This window comes from Notechis scutatus, chromosome Z (genome assembly GCF_049901735.1).
Source record: "Notechis scutatus isolate UNSWTSFEM ecotype Mainland chromosome Z, rNotScu1.2, whole genome shotgun sequence".
NCBI lineage: Eukaryota > Metazoa > Chordata > Lepidosauria > Squamata > Elapidae > Notechis > Notechis scutatus.
In genome coordinates, this window is record NC_142025.1 from 92,082,832 (window position 1) to 92,097,956 (window position 15,125).

The 15,125-nt window shown below is 40.5% G+C and overlaps 1 protein-coding gene across 3 annotated transcripts in view; it reads left to right on the plus strand.

The window, feature by feature from the left end:
• The window catches only part of GRB7 (growth factor receptor bound protein 7), a 74,505-nt gene that overhangs the window by 37,402 nt on the left and 21,978 nt on the right, over positions 1-15,125 (plus strand). For all 3 annotated transcript variants that reach the window (XM_026679712.2, XM_087945732.1, XM_026679710.2), the window contains 2 exons: positions 2,409-2,604; positions 4,316-4,457. In XM_026679712.2, coding sequence (XP_026535497.1) covers positions 2,417-2,604; positions 4,316-4,457 — 330 coding nt within the window. In that variant the 5' untranslated portion in view covers positions 2,409-2,416. The remainder of the gene's footprint in view (positions 1-2,408; positions 2,605-4,315; positions 4,458-15,125) is intronic.

Here is a 15,125-nt window from a genome sequence, read left to right on the forward strand (position 1 = left end):
CTAGGCATTTTCCCATTGGCCTATCTGTTGAATTTGGGGAGGAAATACCTGCAAAGAGGCTGACAGTGAAATATGTTTATCTCACATGAAGCCTTATACGAACTGGCACAAGGTTCTAAGGTTAATAGTGCTTGGATCCACTTAGATTTATAGCTATATTGACCCTATGTGACTGAAAGTCACCAATTTCTTTTGACACAGATGAACTCAGTGTATGTACCTTTATTTTTTCAATTTAATTTTGCATATTCTTCATTTCCTAGACAGTTTTTTTATCTGAATGATGTTTATAATTCTACACAGTTTTACCCAGGTGTACATCCTAATTAATTCAGTCATGCATCTTCCTAGTAGATCTGTTGCCTAATCTATTAAATTTAATGGTTTTAAAGCTTTTTCTTTGTCAGAAAAGTACAGCAGGTTTGATAAAGTACCTGCAAAAACTATGATAAATATCACCTGAAAAATTGGGTAGAAAATTATTTTTCTGCATTTTTCCTGTATATCAAAGGGGCTGGAAGCATCTTCTGAAAATTAAAATCTGGGAAAGAATCTTGTATATTACGGGGTAGTTTTCCTCCCAATCTTTCAGAAGTATAGATTTTAGTTCTCATTATTGACAATAGTAACCATGGTAGCTGGAGAATTTGGGCATTGAAGATCATACATCTGGAAAGGAATCAGGCTGGGTGAGGCTATTTCATATGTTGGTTCTTGCAATCTGTTTTCTTTTCAGAAATATACCTATAATTTGGACCTTAATATTAATTCATACAGCAGCACTAGCATTATAATTTGCAAGAGTATAACCTCATTGTTATACTCTTACTGAATCTTCTGTCAATGCATTGTTGCATATGTGATTCTCTTATACCACTCTCTCATATTACAATAATCATTAAGTTTATATTAATGCATATACTGGATATTATATTTTTCAATGAAGTACAAGCAAAAAAGCCAGAGCCAAATGGCAGCAACGGCTTATATTTGGAAAAATTGCATATAAATCAGATTATATTTGGGGATTTGTGTAAAAATGCCAATTTGGTGTAGTGTTAAGCTGAAACGAGGGAACTGAGATTACTAGCCCTGCCTTAGGCATGTAAACTGGCTCGATGACCTTGGGCTACTCACTCACTCACTCTTAAGCCAACTCATCTCACAGGGTTGTTGTTATGAAGAAAACAACAACAGCAAGAACTGTTATGTACAGTGGCCACTTTGTTACTTATAAATAAGGTTGGGTTAAATCAAATCAAAATAAATAAAAATACTGTGTTTCAACGTAGTATACATTGGGATAGTTGCATACAAAAAACAAAAACAAAACTCCAAGTAATAGACTGTCCTGCAACTCATATAGAACATTATATTCCACATACTGCGGAAATAAATGTTCAAAAATTGAAGTTTCCCTGTATTAAATAAAACTGAAAATTCAATGGCTATTTGTCACATATTATACTAAGCCATAATGTGGCTTGCTTTGTTTTGGCACAATTTGATGAGTTTATAACTTAACATAATCATATGTTTCATTATTCAAGAAACCATGGTTAAAACAAATCTTATTTGTTTTAATGCAAATTTGTCTTGCATGCTGCCATCTTATACTCGTTATTCACAAGAATAAATTGAAGCTTCTATTCTCCTTTGGGACTTGAATCAACTGTACAATTAGCTGTGTGCCTTCTGTATGGTTTACCTCATTATTATAATATTTGAGTTTAAGGGAACCCATTGACAATACTCGTATCAAGATATTCTAGAGCTGATATTGTTCTGTGAAGTTAGAGAAGAGAATGATATGGATTCATTTGGTTACCTGTATGCTATTTTTTCATGTCAACCAGATCGCTGACTAATTGCCTTGGTGAGATTGCTGGGTTATAACTCCATTTATTATGCTCCTGTAGTCCTATGAAAATTAGCTCAGGGAAGATAATTTACCAAAGATTGCAACAATGCATTTTTTCAGCAGCACAATGTTTTTAATTGTATATGTCACTTTGAAAACTTGAAGGTGATTCATACAAATAAGCAACTTTTGAGCTGAATTTTACTGTCTAATTTAAGCTAGAATGAGATAATTGTAATAATATTGGAAAAAATGTGGTTACTTGTTTCATTAACCATCACCATTAACCATTTCACTAACCATGCACATCTTTGTGCCCTTTGAATATGAAGTGTTACACAGCTTTAGTGTGAACATATTTAACTACATGATCCTGCCACTTCCTAAAAACAGCAACTTTTAATGTAAAAAAAAGAAAATGAAATGTGATAATGTTTTGAAGAATTGCTTTAAAAACAACTTGCATTTACCTCTCAGAATTTTATTCTACCTGGTTATTTGCATCATCTTATTTTGGAAGAGTTAGTCAAATTGTTATTTGTTACAGATAATGACATGGATCTTGGAATTCCCAAAAAAACTCTTAACAGGATGTTGGGCAATGCTTATGAAGGTGCCCTGCCACCTGATCATACTGGAATCCTTTCCAATGACAATCCTCTCTGCAACGATGAGCAGAGCAACTTTCTGACCCACACTGATGTGATCAAGCGTTCTCAACCTCTGTTCATCCAAGCAAATAGGTATGTTACAAGGGAGAAAAATCATTGTGATAACACAAAAGGCTTGTTTTTATAGAAGTAGAAATCAGTGGCGAGAAAATTTAGTCTGATCTTTCAGCTTTCTGTGGGAATCAATATCAGTGCCAGAAATAACTATCAAAAATTATTTCTGAACATGAACAGAGTATAAGCTTATTAATACAATGACTCTGCCTTGTGTTTTACACATAACTGAAAGATAGAAGAAATTATGGGGAGTCTTGAAATCTGCTTTCTATATTTTGAATTAATTATTGTCCAAGTTATGTCTGTATCTCATCTATAAATAGAAAAAAATGAAATGTGGCTCATAGGCTAATAGCTTTTTCTGTTTTAGTTGTAGAAAAAGTGAAATAGATTATTAGTTTTATCTACAGTTTATTAAGCTCATCATGAGCTTAATAAATGATCAAAATGAATGATCAAATGATCAAAATGAAATATTAAAACCAAAGTTTATAAGCAGCGTGCAAATCTTTCGTTTGACATGATAGATAACTTTTTTCTGTTGAGGATCACGCTACCTTTGGGATAACTGCTGAGTCTGCATGCCAATGACCATTTGGGTCAAAATAAAGACATGGTTGGAATCAGCCATTCTGCTACTCATTGTGATGTACTTTCTTATACATTCTTGATCTAAAGGTACTTGATTTCATTTTAATTCTGAAACTGAGAATCAGTTAATTTTGAACTGCAGTGCTAAACCATTTCATGTCATGAAGACCATTTTGAATAACTGCTTAGATAAATCTGCACACCTTGTCTCTTGTGGTGCCTCAAGATGCTTTGGTGGATGTGCAAACGTTCCTCCTCAGTGATGGCCATGCATATAGATTACAAACCTGAAGTGACACAGAAGGATTGGGGAAGAAAAAGCCAAAAGAATTAAATATTTGCTTTCTTGTCTGCTCCCAGTACTAGTGGCACACAAAACTGGATATAGCAAGTTTGCTGAGTCTACTAAATGTTGAATGAGCTCTTTGTGAACAAGTGCAGAGTGATCTAAAGTCTGGGCAATAAGTGCTGAATGTGATATATTGATCTGAAATAATTATATGCAAGAGATGAGCTCAGACTTCTGGTAGGAATTATCTGACTCTTCTCTGAAGCTTACTGCTTGTGGGGTAAAAAAAAATAAAGTGTCAGAAAAAAATAGAGATTTCCAAGAGATAATGAGTGTCTCATGTGTATTTGGTTCTGCTACAGAATAATAGACCTGGAAAGGAACTTGGAGGTCTTATAGTCCAACCCCCTGACCAAGCAGGAAACCCTAGACCATTTCAGACAAATGATTGTCCAATCTCTTCTTAAAAACCTCCACTACTGTACAGCACCCTCAACTGTATCCACCATGTTTCTATGCGGAACACTTGATTTTGAATTATGGGTCTAGACCACTTGTCATATCATGTAGGGCACTTTGACTTACTGGTAATTGCTCAAATAAATATGTACAACTGCATTTTGCCTTTTATGATGCCTGAGATACTTTGGTAGATGCACAAACATTTGTGTTTCAATAATAGCCATGCTATGCATATAGACAACATGATTAGCTCTGAGGGAATAACTTAGTTAGGAAAAAAACACCTACTCCAATAATAATAATAGTGATGACATTATTAACTAACCCAGATGTCCTATTAGTAGCTAACCCATTTATAACAATATTTCCATTCTTTTCCTTTAGAAAAATGAAGGAGGAAAAGCCTCATACCTTATCTTTGCCTTCTATCCCAAACCCTTTTCCAGAACTCTGTAGTCCCTCAAATTCACCTATCCTCACCAGCTCCACACTGGGGCCAGGATCACAGCGTGAAGGTGGCTCTCATGTAAGTGTATCTATTTGCATTTGGGGGAAGAGGAAGATGGCCCAGGGCTATACCAGTTTCTCCTTGCTGGTCCAGCTAGGTGGCAATACCTATTTGACCTGGCTAATCTGGGAAAAGCTAAGGTTCCTAAATAATTCCAGGATAAAGACTAAACTGTAAACCAAGAAAATATTTCAGAAGAAGAGCATGAGTATTCAAGAAAATTTCATGGAGATATGCACAAAACCTTTAGGGATTGAATTCTTAGGAAAAACCTAGAAGAACTTTACGGGTTCTTTTTTTTCTCAAAGCTGGAATGAAACAGAAGCATAGTAAAGATGCTTCTGAGAGTAGCCACTGGCAAGTTTAGAGTAGCTTCTCCCAATGTGGTAGCCTGTACATATGATTTATTTCAATTCCACAGGTTCCAAGTGATATGGTCTTTGATTAAAGGAACCAGTTTCAGGGAGTTTGTTTTTGAGTCTTGCAAATTCAGAGATGATAAAAAGCGTACCAAGGTACATTTTGGCAGGGGGGGGGGGCAGTCATGTATAAAAATGAAGTGAAAATTGCCTGCTGGCCCACAGTAAGAATGATTTATAACTAAATAACCTGACAAGGCATTATAATTGGCTAGATTCACACATTGTGCAAATGTGTTTCTTTTTATTTTGTTTCATGCAACATATGAATCCAGACACTATCTTTTTAATCAACCATTTTTAATTAAATAAATTCCTTAGCATATCAATTTGAGTTTGAAACCTGGAAATCTCTTGTAATATTTCCTTATTTTTCTGGGTTTGTTTCAATTTTCAATATCCTTATAAATATTGTAATTCTGTTTTCTTGATACCGTATTTGCCGGCGTATAAGACGACCCGGCGTATAAGACGACCCCCCACCACCACCGGAAACGCCCTCCAGAAATCCCCGGGGCTGCAGCGGCAGGGCAGAGTGCCAGGGGCCGTGGGAAGAGCAGGAAGGCTGCAGCCTCGGGCGGAGCGAGGCGAGCGGGATGAAGCGGAAGCGACGCAGGGGATCCAGGAAGCCAGAGGCGCCTTCGCTGCGTCCAACAAGCATCCGAAAGCCGGCAGTGGATATACCGGCGTATAAGACGACCCCCCCACTTGGAGGCATGTTTTTCGGGGCAAAAAAGTTGTCTTATACGCCGGCAAATACGGTAATTCTAAAAGCTCCCTGAAATTCTTTGTTAAATTCCATCCTAACACAGCAAGTTGCACATTATATAACCATGTTTCACCCAGCCATATTGCAAAAAACCCAGCCAATTACTCCTTTATTCTCCATGAAACATCCATCAAAATGATCAGTTTTTAGAATATCCTTAGAACATAATGTGACCCTAAATTGCAGGGCCCGCTCTGTTCTCAAGAGCTGACAGTTGAATCCATAATGTTCAGTGTTATCCATTATTTTTCCCCTTCCTTAAAATATGGGCAGAAGAACAGTCAAGGGAAATTTACAGCTTTGGACTCTTGAGTTCATAGAACAAGATATGGCAAAGCTGGTTCCCTTAGAAATTGTTGCCAAGATTCTTAGGTTTTGTTTAACTAGTCTGGGTTAGGAGTCTTTAATTATGGGATGGAAGGCTTCCAGCTGCTTTGTAAGTATTGGAGTCCACTTGATGTCTCTTTGGTTTCTTATCTAAAGACATGCTTTAAAAAAGAAGAATTTTGATGTGAGGCACAGGCAAACTAACAAATCATCTGATAATCTACTATCAGCTGGTATGCTAGCCTGTCTGTGCCCACATCAAATACATTATTAGAAACATCTTATTCTTGCTGTCTGGTTATGATTGCTAATAGATATTGTAATAATATACATCTTTATTAAATAAAATAATCCACATTTATATCACAATAAATAGCAATCAATTCTACAGTGAACTGCAAGAGACATCAGAATTGTATTAAGAAAAAGCTGCAAGCCCATAGTCAAAGAATGCCATTTCCATTTTAAATTTAAATTATTTCAGAGAGAGAGGATAGTCTTTCTTTCAATTTTACTGAGTAATTCTGATAAATAGAGCACCCTTTCTCAGACTGGTATCCTCAAGTGTTAACTTGTGAAGAGTTCTTGAAGTTATATTGTAACTGATTAGATTTATTACTTTCAATGAAAGTTATTGATCCAGCTGACCATTTCAAATTTTAAATGATACTTTGGCTCCACTTCATATGTAGGAACTGATCTAATTTCCCTTGCCTAACCCTAACCCTAACCCTAACCCTAACCCTAACCCTAACCCTAACCTTTAAAAGGAAATATTAAATTAGCTAATATTCACAGGAAATTGTCTGTGATAAGAAGCCACAGATTTAATTTAGAAAGTCACACTGAAGATTTAATTATTTTTCATATTTCAGAAACACATGGATTTCACTCTGTACATTTTTATTTCGAAGTACTAAGGGACAGACAAGATGTGATGAAGCCACCATGCATTATTATTCATCTCTGAAAGTGACCAGTGACCATACATTTTTATAAACTAAACACTTCTTACTTTCTCATCTGACTTTTGTATTAAGAGAAGTTTCATTTGCAGTCTTCAGTACAGCAATGAGAAAACAGCGATTCTTCAAATATTTTTGAAGTATAACTTTTAGCAACTCCAATCTGTAGAACCAATGGGAACTAAGTTCAGTAGCCTTTTGGAAGTTTCAGGGCTGTCAAACTCACGTCGTCATGATGGCATCACCTGACATAGCAGGACTTCCCCCCCCCCTTCACTAAACTGGGGGTGAGTGTTGTGAATCAATAAAAGTGAATAACCTAAATGCAAATTAGGGGTTGAAAACCTGCACACTTGATTGGTCCTTGTACAACAACTTGGGATTGGGCCAGAACCAGTCCCTGATTGGCCACTTTTTGGGACTGTTCTTATTGGTTAGTAGTTTGAACTGATTGCACATTTTCATTGGTTAATAAGGCAGCAACTAACCCTATAAAAGGGTTACTGCTGCCCATAGCATTGCTCTGTTCCATTCTGATTCCTGTTATTATTAAAGAGTTGAAGTCACTGGTCAGATGTCTGGTCTCCTTATTCTCCAAACTTAACACTGGCGACGAAGGTGGGATGCGGAGACCGAAGAGCTGACTAAATCTACAGAGCAACCTACAGAGCACGTGGTTGATCACGCACCATCAACGGCAACATGGCCAGCGGTGTCGTACCACCCGCTCCATTCGACCCAGAGACCGAAGACTGGGAGTCATACATGGATCGGTTCCAGATGTTTCTGGAGACCAACAACCTAAAAAATGCAACAGTGGGGAAAAAAAGAGCTATCTTTCTAACTCACTGCGGCCCGACCATGTTTAAGATGGCAAAGTCACTTGACAGGCCAGCAGAGGTAAAAGAGATGGACTGGGACGTCCTCGAGCCTTTACTACGGGCTCACTACGCACCTACGGTGCCAACCCTCGTCAGAAGACATGAATATTACCGGAGGGACCAACAGAAAGGCGAAAGCCTCGCTGATTATATCGCAGACCTCCGAAACCTTGGAGGCCTCTGCGGATTCGCAGACTTAGAAGAAGCTCTCCGGGACCGTTTGGTTCTAGGCCTAGAAGACGGCACGATCCAGAGTAAAATTATGGCTAAGGGGGACATCAGTCTCAACGATGCCCTTAAAGAAGCCTTGGCAGCAGAGGCGACCAAGAAGTCGGCAGCCCGAATGCGCCGCACCAACGCACCACTACATAAACTCGCCACTGATACCTCGCCTCGCTCAGAGAGACACCCGGTATCAACTCACCACGAAGACCTAGAGTCCCCGTCCGACAGCGATGAGGAAGAGGTCAACCGACTGCGAACGGAGCGAGACCAGTCCACACAACACTCCTTTCGACCGTGTGCCGGTTGTGGATCCAATCACCCACGATCCGGCTGCAAATTCCTCGACGCGCTCTGCCGAAATTGCGGGAGACGAGGTCACATCGCAAAGGTTTGCAGAAGCAAATAAAATGCCAAACCCCGACAGGCCGAATGCCAATCTTCAGGATTCTTCGGCACACACCGAACAAAATTAAACCACTCCTACAGAAACAAACCGTCCACCACTTCCACCAGGCATGAAGAAACCCGGCGGGAAGAGACCCACCAAACAATCACCATAGGCCACGCTACATCCCTTGATGCCGGAAAAATCAGAGTAAAGGTCGCCATCGAAAACAAACCTTGCGTGATGGAGGTAGACTCGGGATCTTCCCTCTCGACGGTGTCGTGGAAAACGCTCCAACAGCTCCTTCCAACGATTCGCTGCCAAGACCTTAACCCTCAAAGGGTTATACTCAAAGACTATCAGGGCAATCGAATCCCCGTTGTCGGGTCCCGCAGATTCCAGGTCTCATTCAAGGACCGCACCGTCGCACTACCACTGACTGTCATGGATCGAGACAGGCCTAGTCTTCTAGGCCTGCAATGGTTCAGGCCGCTCGGAATCACTGTAGCCAGAGTCCACAAGGCCGAAAGCGTCGATTGGGAGGAAGCACTCGTGCAAGAATTCAAAGACGTTTTCGCGAACGGACTAGGCAAGTATAAGGGGACCCCAATCTCGTTTAACTTGAACCCTGAAATAGCACCCATCCGCCTTCAGCCGTGTCGGGTGCCGTTCGCCTTAAAGCCTAAAATTGACGAACAACTCGATAAGCTCATAGCGCAGGGCGTACTGGAACCCACCGACCACGCCCGTTGGGAAACCCCGATAGTGACGCCTATCAAGCCTGACGGGTCCCTAAGAATTTGCGGAGACTACCGGGCCACATTAAACCACGCACTGCAGCAAAGTGCTTATCCAGTACCGGTAGTGCAACACTTACTCCATTCTCTGGGCGGCGGGAAAGTTTTCGCCAAACTAGATTTAGCCCAGGCATATCAACAATTGCCTGTAGACCCAACCACAGCTGAGGCGCAAACGATCGTAACACATAGGGGCGCCTTTAAATGCAACCGGCTCCAATTGAGTAAGCGTCGCCCCTGGAATCTTCCAGAGTTTAATGGAAAGGTTGTTACAAGGGATAAAAGGCATTGTCCCATATTTCGACGATGTACTCATCGCCGCACCTAACAAAGACACCCTAGAAAAACGACTCAGAGAGGTTTTACGAAGATTCCAAAATGCAGGCCTCAGAGTAAAAAAGGATAAATGCCACTTATGTACCGAAAAAGTAGAATTTTTGGGATACCTCCTGGACAGCCAAGGAATTCATCCCACCGAAGACAAATTACGAGCAATTAAAAGGCACCCACTCCGAGGAACAAGGCAGACCTACAGGCGTTCCTTGGACTTATCAATTTCTATAATGTGTTTTTACCCCACAAAGCAACAGTGGCTGAACCATTGCATAGACTATTAGACAAAAAAGCAACGTGGGTTTGGGGACAACGGGAACAACATGCTTTCCAACAAGTAAAGAAATTGCTAACTTCTGATTCAGTACTTATGCAGTACAACGAGACTCTGCCGCTCACTATCACGTGTGATGCATCACCTTTTGGGGTTGGGGCAATTCTGGCCCACGTGTTACCAAACGGAGCGGAAGCCCCAATCGCGTTTTTTCGCGAACCTTAGCTAAAGCTGAACGCAATTATAGTCAGCTGGACAAAGAAGCTTTAGCTATTGTTGCTGCAGTTAAAAGATTTCACGAATATGTTTATGGTCGTGCATTTACAATAATCACTGATCATAAACCGCTACTGGGGATCATTGCGGGTAATAAACCAACCCCGTATATATTGTCCCCTAAAATGACCCGTTGGTCTGAATTCCTGGCGGCCTACAACTACACTTTGCAGCACCGCCCGGGAAATCGATTCTCCACGCCGATGCATTGAGCAGAACACCGCTCCCAGACGCTGTTGTGGATCCAGCCCCAACCCTCTCAACACTACAGATTGAAACTCTACAGGCACCACCCTTGACGGCTAGAGACATTGCTTTTGAAACGAAACGTGACCCAGTTCTGCAACACATACTACGCTGGGTTGAACGGGGGTGGCCGACGGACCAAATTGCACCTGAATGGGCGCCCTTCAAAGCCCGCCAAACCGAGCTGTTTTCCCAAAAAGGCTGCATCTTGTGGGGCGATCGAGTCGTAATCCCTGCCAAATTGCAACAGACTGTGTTGGCAGTATTGCATGAGGGACATCCGGGCATTGTGCAGATGAAATCACTCGCACGCAGCTACGCTTGGTGGCCGGGAATCGACAAAAGAATCGAGGCCTGGGTCGCTACGTGCCAACGTTGCCAGGACGTCAGCAGCGCCCCACCGAAAGCAAGCCCAACCGAATGGGAAACACCGAGGGGACCGTGGTCCCGTATTCATATTGACTTTGCGGGGCCTACCAAAGGTCACACTTTCCTGATTACTGTCGACGCCTATTCCAACTGGCTCGAAATTCATCAAATGCACACAACTACAACCGACTCAGTTATTAATAAATTAAACAGACTATTTGCCACGCGCGGATTTCCGGACGTGTTGGTCTCGGACAACGGCCCGCAGTTCACGGCATTGCCTTTTGAACAATATCTGGCTGATCGGGGCATCCGCCATGCGCTGACCTCGCCCGCGCACCCTGCGGCGAATGGACGTGCAGAACGCATGGTACAATTTGTGAAAAAGACCCTGCATAAAATGGAATTTGGCAACATCGACGAGAAAATCAATTGAATCCTCTTATTGCAGCACATCACGCCCCACAGCGTAACCAACAAAACACCCGCTGAACTTCTTATGGGGCGGAAAATACGATCGCACCTTGACCGGCTCCACCCCACTTTCGCACCAGAAAAACCTGTCGGCTCCAGCAGCAAATGCCGGGAATTTCAGGTAGGCGATTTAATCTTTGCCAAAAACTTTTCCGGCGACCCGTTATGGATACCCGCAACCGTTACCCACCTCACCGGGCCTAGATCTTACCGCCTGCTAACAGACGATGGGAGAGTGTGGAAACGCCACATAGACCAACTCCGATCGAGATTATCACCCAGCGGCCATGACTTCCCCGGTTCAAAAGCTCAAGGGGGAGGGAGTATCGAGGGAATTGACTTTGATACAACTAATAGCGGGTCAACGGGAGCCCTACAGCCCAGCGAAGCACCAGAACGTGAAGCGGGGAGGGAGTTGATGTCGCCAGGGAACTTTAATACAGGGGAAAACGAACTGCAAAACCCCGAAGAAACATGCAGCAGCAGAGACATCCACAGTGAATGCAGCACGGAATCGCCGTGCAGCGAAATAGAACTTAACAATGGTCATCCAAACGCTCCACCGGAACCGGACGTTGGACAAAACCCGGTGGAGCCTCGGAAATCTTCCAGGCAGACCAAACGGCCTGCCTATCTTGAGGATTTTATCACAGCTCCCCTCAAACGGAACCCAAGGGGGAGGGGTGTTGTGAATCAATAAAAGTGAATAACCTAAATGCAAATTAGGGGTTGAAAACCTGCACACTTGATTGGTCCTTGTACAACAACTTGGGATTGGGCCAGAACCAGTCCCTGATTGGCCACTTTTGGGACTGTTCTTATTGGTTAGTAGTTTGAACTGATTGCACATTTTCATTGGTTAATAAGGCAGCAACTAACCCTATAAAAGGGTTACTGCTGCCCATAGCATTGCTCTGTTCCATTCTGATTCCTGTTATTATTAAAGAGTTGAAGTCACTGGTCAGATGTCTGGTCTCCTTATTCTCCAAACTTAACAGTGAGCATGGCCAGTATGTGACACATCTGGGCCGCAGGCCAGGAATTTGACAGCCTGGGTACCAATCCCCTCCCCCCATGATCATTTTTTTTTAATCTGCAAACTATAATAGGAAAATCAAACAAAGCCCTTCATTCACTGGCTCCTGTTGATCAAGTTAAAGTTGTAACTTTGTAAAGTTGTAATAGCCTATGGCAATAATTTGAAAATTATTGAAAAATAAGTTGGCTGTACTATATCTGGCCTACAAAAAGCCAATGCCCACTAGATAGCAGCCAATAGACACACAAAACTTTAAATCCTTGCTGTCATCCAATGATGTTACTTATTTGTATAGCTTATATGTTGTAGCCCTCATAAATGAATACATATTATGTAAGTGCAGTATCTCTCCTTTCCAAATATTAGTACTTAGTGCTAGTGGCAAAAACGACTTTATTTCTTATTTGTTTGTTGTATTCTAAATGTTGCTCAGCCTGCTTTTGCATGGATCAGTGGACATTGGTTACCTATTAACCTCCAGTCATCAATGCTAATTTAAAAAATAATTTTCTAGATCTCGGTGCAATTAAAGGCATACTTTTAGATTATGTAATAAACTAAGACCCACTACTTATGTAGTATAGCTATTAAAATATAATATTTCTCATGGAATTTAAATTACTTTTTGTAGCTGCCAATTCTTTACAAGAAGGATGCCTTTCATCTTAAATACCTGCAAGGAATGTGCAGTGTTGCTGTTGTTACAAGTTTGGTGGCATACCTTTGGGAACTTGTGCAAAAGCGACTCACCAAAGGACTACAACTATCCCTTTGGTACAGCCCTCACTGGTTTGGAATTTAACAAAATCTAAATTTGTTTGCCCTAAAACCTGGATGATAATGGGAATTTTTTAATGGAAGTTGTCGGATCACTAGTGTATAAATACTGTTTCACAAATTGTATAGTGTTGTCAACAGTAACATCAACATAAATCATAATAGCAAAAAGAGCATTAAAAATAAAATGTGAGATTTCCATTGACTGATGCCCAGAACACTTTGCAGAAACACAGTATGATAGGTTTTCTGTTTGTGTGAAATAATAATACAATATTTAAATAAAACAATAAAGGGGAAAAATTTAGAAATAATGATGCAGAATATTTGTCTTTCTATAAATAAGGGACAAAAAGGAGATTCACTTAATTTCAAAGAGCTTGTAATATTTATTGATATTTTCAGGCTTTTTGCTAATAGGTAAGAATGTTTACATAATATAATAGTAGAATGCTTGCTTCAAGTGCTTTATATGTGCTGACAGCAATTCTTAACAGTTACAATCATGTAAAAGGTAAAGATTTCCCTGTCCAGTTATGTCTGACTCTAGGATGCAGTGTTCATCTCTATTTCTTGGCCGAGAGACCCAGTGTTGTACAAAGACATTTTCTGTGGTCATGTGGCCAGCATGGCTATACGCCAAAGGTGCATGGAATCCAGTTACTTTCCCACTGAAGTGGTACCTATTAAACTACTTACATTTGCATGTTTTTGAACTGCTAGGTGGGCAGGAAAGGGAACTCATCCCATTGAGTGGTGCTCGGGTCTCAAACTCGGACTGTCAGTTTTCCAGCTGAAAAGCTCAGCATCTTTAATTGCTGAGTCATCACACCTCCCTATAGTCCTGTAAAGTCAGCCAAATATAATTTGTGTCTGAGGCTGATAACTAAAGGATCTGTATATGTGGTGAAAAATAGCTACCATGTAGTTAAAAAATTTAGAGTATACAGCTAGTCTCATTGAATTACTATTCATTTAGCAACCATTTGAAGTTATGAAGGTGCCGAATGAGGGGACTTATGATTGATTCTCAATAGTTGTGGCTATCGTAGGGGGCAATATGCTGACTCTGTAAACCACTTAGCTCTCTAAGTGGTTTACAGAGTCAGCATATTGTCCCTATGATAGCCACAACTATTGTAGTTATTATAGGCTGTAAAGCACTATAAAGTGGTATATAAATGCTACTGCTATTGCTATTCCTACTCTGGCCATATTATCATGATTCAGGCACTGGACAATTGGCTTACAATTATGACATTGCAGTAACTTGTAGTCATGTGTGATCACCAATTGCGACCTTCACTATTGGTTTCCAACAAGCAAGCTTAATGGAGAAGCTGGCAAGAAGTCACAAATAACAAACAAGATCATGGGACATTGCATGGGTATGATTGCATGGATCCATGACTGTATGGATATGCTTAATGATGGCAACAGGGATTATTGCAGTTGCCATCAAAATTTGCCACAATCACATGACATAACTGTGTTGCTTAGTGATGGTGTTGCTGGTCTCAATAATCATCATTATTGAGGACTATCAATACATTAAAACACTGCTATTAGGATTTTTCTCATCAAAACCCCCAATTAATGGTAATTCTGCTATAATCTCTCTCTCTCTCTCTCTCTCTCCCTCCCTCCCTCCCCTCATCTCTCATCTCTCTGTCTATCTCTCTATCTATCTCTTTTTCTTCATATGTTTGGGGAGGGAAACACGAGACTGAGCAAATAATAATGATAGCCTGATCATTCAACTACCAGCAACTTGAACATGGATTTTTACTAGGTGAACTAGAATCCAGTTCTTTGGAAGGATTAAGTGCCCTCCTTTATTAACAGCTTTTATACAAACACAAATATAGAAGAGTTGAAATGTTAACAAAATAATTAAATAGTCATAAAATATATATTAAAAATACACACTGAATGTTTACACTGTTCAGAATGAGTTTTGTTTTTTGTTTTTCCATCTTAAATAGTCTGGAATTTGAATTTAACTGTGGAAGAATCTTTAAAAGACACACATCCCATCCTATTCCTTTTTTTAAGAGCTTAAAATGAGTATTAAGAGTTTCTTTTGAATATTGTGCTTATTTAAAATAGCAATAAATAGAAAATCTAAGT